We start from the raw sequence: 11,722 nt of genomic DNA on the forward strand, positions 1-11,722 counted from the left end.
TCTCCCTCTAACCACCTCCCCCACTGCTCCGGCTCACTCTCTTGCACTCTAATAAATAAAATCACTCTAATAAATAAAATATTTTAAAAGTTCAAATGGCCTTTTAATTTAACTTCCATCTAAAAGATTTTTTAAAATAAGATAAAAAAGCTAAGTAGTTTAAATAACTCACTCAAAACTTTCTGTTCACGTTTCATTGTAGAAGATTCTTGCTAATTACAAACTGCTGAGTCAAAAAGTATTTCTGCTAAAAGAAGAGAATGAGAATTCTAGAACTGGAAAAGATGACAGAGATCATACATTCCACTAATTTCCAATGTGGGTCCATAAACAACGGCAAATGAAAAAAGGAAAATGTAATTTTTCATAGAGCTAAATCTATTTAAAGTTAAGGCATATGCTTTATTCTAAGAATACATCTTCACCTTAAACTTCCTCATTTTAATACTAATTTCATCCGTTCAACAAACATTTGTTGAGCCACTCTCAGGTGCAAGACTACAATCAATACTCAACAGGAGAACCAAGGCTCTCACTCAGGAAACTGCCTCCTTTCTAGTGGAAAATAAGAGTACAGATAGCAAGAAAAGATAGGGTTCTGTTGTTAAGTCCTTAACATTTAAAAGAAAAATCTGATCAGCCCACATAATCCTAGGTCAGTGGGAAACATCAATCTACAGCCCCTTCCCAATTTATTTTAAGATTTTATTTATTTATTTATTTGAGAGAAACAGCGTGCTTGTGCACAAGCAGGGGAAACAGCAGGCAGAGGGAGAAGCAGGCTCCCTGCTATGCAGGGAGCCCAAAATGGGGCTCAATCCCAGGACCACCAGATAATTACCTGAGCCTAAGGCAGATTCTTAACCTACTGAGCCACCCAGGCACCCCCTTCCCATGTTATGGGAAAGTGGATGTCCAAAAGGTTTCACAACAATTCAATAAATTCCAAGTCAAAACCACCTTGTTTCTAATTAAAACACCAAGAAAATACCCATGTGCCTTAGTAGAGATTCAAACATAATAAATTTATTGGACTCCAAATATCTCAAAGACTAATACTCTTCCACTTAACATGTCCTTCCAGTTCTAACAGGATTTGATTCTATATACCAACCTTCTTGTATCATTTGAAGACATAAAAATTTAATGAAAACCTTAAAATCCCTAGGACACCACCAGTCAGAATGACTAAAATTTAAAAAAGTCAGGAAACGACAAATATTGGCAAGGATGCGGAGAAAGGGGAACCCTCCTTCACTGCTGGTGGGAATGCAAGCTGGTGCAGACACTGTGGAAAACAGCACGGAGGTTCCTCAGAAAGTTGAAACTAAGCTACCCTTCGACCTAGCAATCACATTACTGGTATTTACCCTAAAGATACAAATGTAGTGATCCAAAGGGGTACATGTACCCCAGTGTTTATAGCAGCAATGTCCACAATAGCCAAACTATGGAAAGAACCTAGATGTCCATCGACTGATGAATGAATTAAGAAAATATGGTATATATACACAATAGAATACTATGCAGCCATCAAAAGAAATGAAATCTTGCCATTTGCAACAACGTGGATGGAACTAGAGGATATTATGCTAAGTGAAATAAGTCAATCAGAGAAAGAAATTATCATATGATCTCCCTGATATGAAGAAATTGAGAGGCAGTGTGTGGGGTTTGGGGGATAGGGAAGGAAAAAATGAAATAAGATAGGATCAGGAGGGAGACAAACCATAAGAGACTCTTAATCTCACAAAACAAACGGAGGGTTGCGGGAGAGAGGGGGAGTAAGAAGAGGGTAGATGGGTTATGAACATTGGGGAGGGTATATGATACGATGAGTGCTGTGAAGTGTGTAAGCCTGATGGTTCAGACCTGTATCCCTGGGGCAAACAATACATTATATGTTAATAAAAATAATTAATTTAAAAAAATTAAGGGAGGGGCACCTGGGTGGCTCAGAGGGCTAAAGCCTCTGCCTTCGGCTCAGGTCATGATCTCAGGGTCCTGGGATCGAGCCCTTCATCAGGCTCTCTGCTCCGCAAGGAGCCTGCTTCCTCTTCTCTCTCTTCCTGCCTCTCTGCCTAGCTGTGATTTCTCTCTGTCAAATAAATAAAATATTAAAAAAAAAAAAATTAAGGGGCTCCTGGATGGCTCATGGGTTAAGCCTTTGCCTCTGGCTCAGGTCATGATCTCCGGGTCTCATTTTCTTCCTCTGAGTCTGTCACAAACATCAACATGCAAGTGACTGGATAGGAAAGGGTAGATGAGGCAGGAGGAACACAAAAATAAACTAAAAAATAGTATTTTCCCCTAAGATATCAAAAGAATTAGATATAAAAGCTGCACCCATGGGCGCCTGCGTGGCTCAGTGGGCTGGGCCACTGCCTTAGGCTAGGGTGGTGATCTCGGGGTCCTGGGATCAAACCCCACGTGGGCTCTCTGCTCAGCAGGGAGCCTGCTTCCCTGCCTGTTTGTGAACTCTCTCTAACAAATAAATAAATAAATAAAATCTTTTTTTAAAAAAAGGCTGCACCCAAAGAGCTGTAAGTGCCTATGATTGAAACAAAGGGTTAGAGGTTCAAAGGACAAAATGGAACTTTGCTGCAGTGAGCAAAGAATTCACTGAGGAGGGAGGAAATTGATGAGTTAAACCACAGAGAAAGTATTTTTAGGCAAAAGAGACTTCAATGAATAAAGAAGGGGTAAAAAGAAGGAAGACACAGGCCCTGTATGTTTGAAAAGGCAAGAATATTAACCTGGCTGAAGCACAGAAATATGTAAGAGAGCAGTAAAAGGTAACGCTGAAAAGGTAGGACTGGGTCATACTTCAGAGGACCTGATGAAACAAACTCCGTATTTACAGCACCAAAATAGAATTAAACTTTTACATATTTATTATCTTCATGAAATAAGACTGCACATGCCCTATTAACTTGAATGTATTTATGCTTTTCAGCTAGGACAATATCTGATACAAATATGTTTGAACGCTGGATCTAAATTCAAATAACCGATTTTTTTCTTATCTCCTGATAACCAGACTTATATTAGAGTTAGTTAAAGACATGGGGGCAGTGGTCAGAGAGGGCTGGCCAGAACCTACATTCAGACTGCTAAAATTTATGCCAGCTACTCAATTATAATCAGGGAAAAAGTAGAACCCACAAATCTTTTCCATAGGATGGCGGAGTAGCTTGAACAAGGCATAATGGCAAACACCAAACTGCCAGCTGCTCTGCCAACTTGTGATCTCTAATAAATAAGTAAAACTTAAAAAAATAAAAAAAAAAAAATTGGGGGGTGCCTCGGTGGCTCAGTAGGTTGAAGCCTCTGCCTTCGGCTCAGGTCAGGATCCCAGGGTCCTGGGATCGAGCCCTGCATCGGGCTCTCTGCTCATCAGGGAGCCTGCTTCCTCCTCTCTGCCTGCTTCTCTGCCTACTTGTGATCTCTATCTGTCAAGTGAATAAATAACATCTTTTTTTTTTTTTTAAAGATTTTATTTACTTATTTGACAGAGATCACAACTAGGCAGAGAGAGAGGAGGAAGCAGGCTTCCCGCTGAGCAGAGACCCTGGGATTATGACCTGAGCCAAAGGGAGAGGCTTCAACCCACTGAGCCACCCAGGAGCCCCAATAAATAACATCTTTAAAAAAAAAAAAAAAGGAATTCGAGAAAATGTTCAATTAGACAACTATCCTGAAGCTATTGATAAGAACTTAAAATTCTAAGCAACTACACAATTCAAAACTACCATTTTACCCTTAAATTAGGCAGTTAAGTCCCATCCCCCTAGTAAAAAGGAGACTTACCAGATCTTTTGAGTGTTACCTGGATAATGACATCACTCTCTACTGCTGTTCTAGCAGGCTGGGATGGGCTGCCCTCTGCCCTCTTTCCCATACATCACAAGAGTAGCAATCCCCCCAAAAGAAAGGTTTGTAGAAAAGGAAGTTATAGCAGCTCTATCTCCTCAGTTCAAAAACTACCAAAAGCTGTTAAGACATAAAAAGAAGCACTCCATAAAAAGTGGAAGTGGGGTGGGGGAGCACAATGAAACCAAGCAAATTCCTATCTGCAAAATTTAAGCTAAAGGAAAACTTGGAATCTCGCCCAAAGCTCTCATTTTATACATTAAGAAACTGAGGCCCAGGGCAGTGGTGATTTGCCCATGGCAAACACTTCCCTATAAAGGTGTTAACTGTCTGTTACCAGTCACAGTAATCACATTCACAGAATTACTTATGTGTTTATAAGATTAAGTACCTGGTATGCAAAAAACACAATCTCCATCTCCTCTGCACCCCCTTCAGTGGCTTGCCCCAATGCTATCCAGAAAATGATGCAAGATTCTCAAATGAATACGGTATCCTCCTTCAGCCACTACAGGCACAAAATTTCTTTTATCTAAGATAAAGTAAAAACCTGAAATGCCTGAATTTCTCAAGTTCTGACTATACAAGTGGATCAGCAAAACCTCAAAATTTGGGGTAGAATGAAAATACGAAATGGAGTATAGTACTTTTTTGACAGCTGCCATTTCCCTCCTATTAATGTTTCCAGGCCAGCCTTTGAAAAAAGGTGTACAGTTAAAAAATAATAGGTACAAAGTTATTCCAAATTATCATCACTTTTGAGACACTTCCATTAGATAAGTTAGCATTTCTTCACCACTCAAAAAATAACCTGAAAGTAACCTACCCTGCAGAAAATATTTTTGGGTGGGGGGATAAAAAAGCCAACCACCTAAAATAACTGTCTACCAGGCCATAACATATTAAAACCACAAAATAAGGAACAACAATTTCATAAAAATCCCACCAGCTAAAAAAGAGAGTATTTTCAGTCTTTCCGGGCTCACTATTTACTGTCAAACTGTCAAAGCATGTTGAGGAACACGGACAAAAGTTCTGCATCGAGTTCACAGGCTGTGGGTGCATCCGATTATACCACTACCCACACCTAACACCAGTTTGGGGAAATGCAAACACGCCACACGTACATTTTTTAACCAGGCTAAACCACGTTTAACCAAGGTAAGTGTTGTGAGCTCTTGTATCAAAGGTTTAAAAAAAAAAAAAAAAAAAAAAAGGAGCACTACGCAAGCATACTTCACTCATTTATAAAACCATCAACAGAAATGGCAAGGAACTGACCCGAGAAGAATTAAACAGTTCTGAACATTAAGGCCGCCGTACAAAACGGTTTAGGAGGGCTCTTTCTGAACTGCTGGGCAAAAGTCCTCTGACGAGCCTCAAAACTAATGACCGTACACTAATGCACAAATAACAAAAGCTTAATACAAACTACCACGCCGCCAAACCGTTCCTGTTACCAAAGCCCAGATTTTTTTAAAATAAGCATTGAAAGGGAACAATAAAAAGCGTCTCACCGCAAACACAGCAAGAGAGAGACTGTCGGAAGTAAGGCAAGAGCCTGTTAATCTCTGTAAACGCCTTGGGGTCTCCGGGGTCGTAGTTGAGCACTAGGCGGCTCGCGGAAATGTAGAGAGCAGTAGCATTCACGGGGTTCATTGCAGACACTTCGACACCGTTGGCTCCCGGTTGAAAAGAAATTCCGGATCCAACTTTGTAAGCAGCCAGGGAACAATGGCGAATTTGCAACAAATCGGAGGAAATCAGAGAAGAACCACTGGCCAAAGTAGTAACTAAAATCCGTGCAAGTTTGTGGAGCTGAAGCAATCCTCCCACACATGGGGCCTTGGCGCCCCTCCTCCGTCCCTGAGACTTGCAGACAAAAAAAAAAAAAGAGAGAGAGAGAGAGAGAGAGAAACCAGCGTTCGAGTTTGTCCCAGGCAGCCTCGGGGCGAAGAACGCGGGGGCTTCGGCGCTGGGGCCGGGACTCGGCGCTCAGTCTAGCCCCGCGGCTCCGCGGGCGGCCTTCGCTGCATCTCCGGACGCGGAGGCACCTCCTCAGGGCGAGCTGGACGGGCGCGGGAGCAGGCCCCCGCCCGGTCCGAGGGGCGCGCACGCTTCTCACGAGCTGCAGGGCCCTTACTCCATCACAGCGCCCAGCGCAGAGGTAGCGGCGACGGCAAGGAGGACGGCTCGGGCGTCGACTTCCTCAATCTAGTGCACCAAGCCGCGGCGGCGGCGAACGCTGCAGCTGCGGCAGGCGGAGGCTGCCGCCGCTCTCTCCATATCGGACGCGGGGCCCGGACTGCGCCTGACTCTCCGCCCTGGCGGTTACAACCCCGCTGTTCCCTGAGGTGGCGGAGCCGGCAGGAGAGTCCCCCACCCGATAGGGGAGGGCTGGGGAGGAAGTGCGCGGGCCGGCGGCGGCAGCGGGAGGGGGCGGGGAGCAGGCCCGGCCGGGCCGCGGCGGCGCCCCTCGCTCCTCAGTCGCTCACTCCGAGGTCACCAGGCGCAAGCACCGCCCCCTCACTGCCCGGCCATCTTCTCCACGCCGCACACACGGAGACCTCCTCCTCCAAGCACGACGGCCGCCGCCGCCCACGGCTCCCGCCCGGCCGCAGCTGAGACGAGCGCTCACACCGCCAGGCCCCGCCGCCGCCCAGAGCACCAGCAAGGCCCCGCGGCAGGCCCCTCCCCCCGTGCCTCGCCGCCCTCACCCTGACTCCACGCGCCACTCTAACTCAGTAGGGCCCGGGCTGCTGCGGCCTTAGTGAATCCCGCGGACTGTGCGGCGCCTCAGGCCCTGCCGGCGACGACGACCGTTACCCCAACGGGCAAAGCCACTGTCATCCCCGAGACTCCCCCGCCGTCGTCGTCGCTAGCGCCCGCACGCATGCGCAGAGCACACTCTCACCCCTCCCCCCCGCCCTTTCCTTTCCCTTCGCTTCCCTTTTCCCCTGCTTCTCCTCTAAGAGCCCCCTCCACACCCTCCCAGAGCTACCGGCTGGCTCCGCGCATGCGCATTCCAATATCAAGCTCCACCGCCTTTCGCCCTCACGCGTGCGCCTTGACCGCCCACCCAGAAAACCGGATAAACACAGCAGCCCGCTCACGCCAGCCCCTCCCTGCTGCCAACCCACCCAGGCCTCACTGCGCATGCCTGGCTCTCCACTTACGGCTCTTAGAACAGAGCATGCTCTCTGCAAGACGGCCGGTCTGTCCGCCCCTCCCCCATGCTCCCTCAAATTCCCTCTTAGGCGTGTGGGCTGTGGCGAAACATTGGTTAGTTGACCCATCCTTCCACGGTATGGGCTCTAAGCCCCTCGCACTACACTGCTTCCGCGATGCCCGCCAACGCTGAGTCCTGGCGGGGACACGCCATGTGGCATTCCGCCCTGGCGGTCCTCCTCGCCCTGACTGACCGCGATGTGAGGAAATAGTCCCGAACCGCCCCAAGCCCCGCCCTCGCGGCCTTTCTCCTGGAACAGCGCTTTCCAAGCACTGAAAGGGCGCTGCCGCGGCCTGCTTGGGCAGTCAGAGCCGGGAAGGTCGACAGCAAACAGCGTGTCCGCGCGCCCGGGCGGCGTGCGGGCGACGTTTGCTAGGTTAGGGTCGCGGCAGCGTCGATGGCAGCCTGGCAGGCGGTGTGTAATCGGTGGGGCTCGGGCCCATCTCCTTTCTCCCGTCCTTCCGAGCTGGGCTCTTTCCGCCGACTCTGGTCGTTGGAGTCGGACCGACGCCAGCCGCCCAGTCTAATGGGGCGCCGACCAGGACCTCGCCGAGCTCGTAGAGGAAAACTGTCCAATTTAAAAGCAAAACGTACCCCTTTTCGGCTCCTTTGACAGACTTAGCCCTTCTTTGTGAACAGAGCTCTTGAGGAATCGACGGTCCTGGTTTAGAAGGGACCCAAATCCTTGAAAGTACATCTATTTTTTTAAACAAGCTTTCGTCTTGTTTTTGCAGGAGACCGGGGACACTGAGATATAAACAAAAGCCTAATTTAACGTAAGATTCCCCTCATCTCTAAAAGTACAAAACTTTTTTTGAGGAGCACAAATAGAAACAGCATAGGAACCATTTTTATCTCGCGATACCAAAGCTCTTTAGCATAGTTTTTTGCGCTAAATAAATGATCAACACGTGTTCGCAAAGTGAAATTTGTGACATGTATATCTTTTGGGGGCACAAATACGGTTAGTTTTAGGGATTTTCTATTCAGAGTAGAAATTAATAAGATAACAAGGGAACCCAATAAATTCTGGTATATAATTTCTAGAGCCATATGATAACAGGTTTATTTTCTTTACAAGGGCTAGCATATTATCACCACTTACATACGTATAGAGCAGTAAAAATCTAACTTCTTAATTTTGTTAGGGAGCAAAGCAGAAATTAGACAAAATTGTGCAAAGTACATTTGGCTGTCTTGTATCTGGAAAATGACAAGTATTCTCAAATCCATTCTCTTGGTTAAAAGCCCCATCTTCCTTGGGTCGTTTGTTTGATAAGTGATCTTGTCTAAGCTCACCCTCAAATAAAACTGTTATATTACACAGTTCTATTTTTATTTCAGACTCTTAAGTTCTTATTCCACAAAACACAGGTTGTTTTCCTCCAAAGGAGCAACATGGAAAGTAAAATAATCATTGTTTTCCATTCAGGCAACATAAATTAGCAGTCACCCTAAGCAAGTGATTACTTTCAGGGCCTTAATCTTTCTAACGTTCTCATAACTGAATTTTTTTTTTAATCATTTGAGATGTGTGCAGTCTAAATTAAGACTAATTTGGTTGATGGTCTCTGTCTGTGTGTGTGTGAAATAGAGAAACTTAAACCAATGTTTTTTAGCATCTAAAATTGCTTACAGGGGCACCTGGGTGGCTCAGTGGGTTAAGCCGCTGCCTTTGGCTCAGGTCATGATCTCAGGGTCTTGGGATCGAGTCCCACATCGGGCTCTCTGCTCAGCGGGGAGCCTGCTTCCCTCTCTCTCTCTCTGCCTGCCTTTCCATCTACTTGTGATTTCTCTCTGTCGAATAAATAAATAAAATTTTTAAAAACATAAAATAAAATAAAATTGCTTACAACTGGTGGTAAGTTTATGGCATTTAGAAACAAAGCACCTCCACGTTGAAGTATTATTGTCTGCGATAACTATTTGATTGCTGGAAGCTTGCCTTAAGAGAAAACATAAGCTGTTTATAGAAAATGAAGTGTTTGGATCAAATATTTAGGAGAAGTCATATATAACTCAGATAACTATCAATGTAATTTTTTTCATATTTTATATTTAATTATTATTTGGAAGTAAAAAAGTGTTAGGGTTGCCAGATCTAACAAAAATACAAGATGCCAGTTAAAAAATTTTAATAAGCTTTTTATTTGAGACCACTTGATTTTTCAGAATTATTGCACAGATAGTACAGACAGTTCTCACATATTCCATTTCCCCTATTATTAACCTCTCATGTTAGTATAGTACATTTGTTATGATTAACCAATCGTAATACATTTTTATTAAGTAAAATCCGTATTTTACTCATATTTCTTCAGGTGTTTTTTTTTTTTCTAATGTCCTTTTTCTGATCCAGGATCCCATCCAGGATATCACATTACATTTAGTCATATCTCCTCAGGCTCCTCTTGACATCTGGTTAAATTTTCATTTCAGACAAAAATACCTGTTTTCTTTTTATTATCTGTATTTCTGACCCATTTTGAGTTAAAGCTCCCCTATTCTGTGTTCCAAAAATGGCAACTGCTTGCCTCCTTCACTGGATTTATCAAACTACATGGCAATTGTTGGTTTAGCCCTGCCTTCTCCCTGTCATACTATAACTGCTGGAAGGCCTGAGTTTCTCCCTTCTCGACTTTTATCATCATTGTCTAGCATAAGGCTTGACATATTATGGGTACTCGGTAATTCTTAATGATGAATTATTAGAAATGCAATAACATAAGGAAACTCCCCAGTACAGTGAATGGTGCAAAATAGGCATGGACAAGTGTTTGCTTTTCCTTAAGGAGAAACACAAAATATCTTATAAATTTAGAGACAGTTTTTATCTCAGCTTGATCAATGTCAATTCTAAGATCCTTAATAAAACCAGATGTGTGGATTGATTTAAAACACTCAGATAATCAATCAACAAGTATTTTATTGATTATGCTCAAGCACTTTGGGGACAATAAAGAAAATGTGTAAGTAGTTATACTTTCAAAGAACAAAGATCAGGCTGGCATTACATGAGAGGTACTTCCTGAGTGATTAGGCCCTTTATAAAATTATGAAATAGTTGTTTGCCTCCCTTGACCCATCTCTTTCATCCTCCTTTCTCTACCCACCCCCCACTTTTTCTTTCTCCACCAAAAACTATCCAGATCCAGAGGTAATGTTTCCTCTTCTGCCTTCCCAGATTGCATTCTCCCCGGCTGCCTAGTATCTCCATTCCACTGCCTTCAGCATTATACTCATCTGTTATGGAGTGAATGTTTGTGCACCCTCATCCGCTCCCCAAATTCATGTACTGAAATCCCAACCCCTACATGATGGTATCAGAAGGTGGAGGCCTTTGGAAGATAATTAGGTCATGAGAATAGAGCCCTCATTAATGGGACTGGTACCCTTACAAAAGAGACTCCAGAGACCTCCCTCACTCTCTCTGCTATGTGAGGATTCAATGGGAAATCAGGCTCATCTTCCACCCAGAAAAGAACCTGAACCAAGCAACCATGGCTGCACCCTGATCTCACATTTCCAGCGTCCACAACTGTGAGAAATAATTGTTTGCTGTTTAAACCACCCAGTTTATAGTATTGTGTAACAGCAGCCCAAACTAAGACACCATCCGTACCAAATTTTAACAAGCGCTTACTGTCACTGTGGAAAGAAATCAATCTGATTAACCTCAATTTATGGGAGAATGATAATAATTTAATCTAAGCTAACAACAAATCAGAGACTGGCCAGAGCAAATACCTCTTTATAGGGAGCACTAAACCAGGTGAAATTAAAACAGGGTGTTGGGGCATCAGCCTTTGGCTCAGGTCATGATCCGAGAATCCTGGGATCCAGCCCTGCATCCCACACCCTGCTCCTCGGGAAGCCTGCTTCTCCCTCTCCCACTCCCCCTGCTATGTGTTCCCTCCCTCACTGTCCCTCTCTGTCAAATAAAAAATAAAATCTTAAAAAAAAAATTCCATTCTTCCCTGACCACTTCTCTCTGTTACCAAACCTTATCTCCCATCTTCTGCTTCTTAGCTGTGGTCATACCTCTTGCTCAGTCTTAGAGCCTCCCAAAAGAAATGCTTCCCTCTGGATATCAACTTCTGGTGCTATTTTTTTCTGTGACTTTTTTCAAATCAGTACATCTATCCATTTATATCATCCAAAAACCTTTATTTAGCAAGTCTAGCACCCATTTATTTTATATCTCAAATATTGACTTGCCTTCAGCTTCTTTATCCCTACCTCTAGCCCAAACAAAGCAGTTTGCTTTATTGGTCACTGCCTAGTACAGTGCCAGACACATATGAAGGTAGCTACTAAATGTTACTGTTTTTATTCCCTAACACATTTTCAACTCTATTCAACTGCCTATTAAATTTCTTCATTCATTTATGCAACCAACTTTTATTGTCAGTTATATGCCAAGCATTCAGAATACAAAAATGAATAATTCAACAGTTTCCAGCCCTCAAAGAGTTCACAGTCTAGTTGAAGTGGCAGCTATGTACGCAGCTAATTTATAATTCAGAGTGGTAAGGATTTAAGGGATGCACTCAGTGTAAATCCAAAATGTCTTAGCAGATATTTCTGCAACATTATGGGTTAAACAAGCTTGTGTGGACT

The 11,722-nt window shown here is 44.1% G+C and overlaps 1 protein-coding gene across 4 annotated transcripts in view; it reads right to left on the reverse strand.

The window, feature by feature from the left end:
• Positions 1 to 6,775, reverse strand: part of MSL2 (MSL complex subunit 2) — a 40,786-nt gene extending 34,011 nt beyond the window's left edge. Inside the window, exons 1-2 of one of the 4 annotated variants that reach the window (XM_059390971.1) lie at positions 6,591 to 6,775; positions 5,391 to 5,745 (exon numbers count right to left, since the gene is read on the reverse strand). In XM_059390971.1, coding sequence (XP_059246954.1) covers positions 5,391 to 5,532 — 142 coding nt within the window. In that variant the 5' untranslated portion in view covers positions 5,533 to 5,745; positions 6,591 to 6,775. Of the gene's footprint in view, positions 1 to 3,810; positions 3,994 to 5,390 lie in introns of all 4 variants that reach the window. The other 3 variants (XM_059390972.1, XM_059390973.1, XM_059390970.1) reach the window with 3 other exon arrangements.
• Between the last annotated feature and the right edge of the window lie 4,947 nt (positions 6,776 to 11,722).

The sequence above is a fragment of the Mustela nigripes genome, chromosome 2 (assembly GCF_022355385.1).
Source record: "Mustela nigripes isolate SB6536 chromosome 2, MUSNIG.SB6536, whole genome shotgun sequence".
NCBI classification, from domain to species: Eukaryota; Metazoa; Chordata; class Mammalia; order Carnivora; family Mustelidae; genus Mustela; species Mustela nigripes.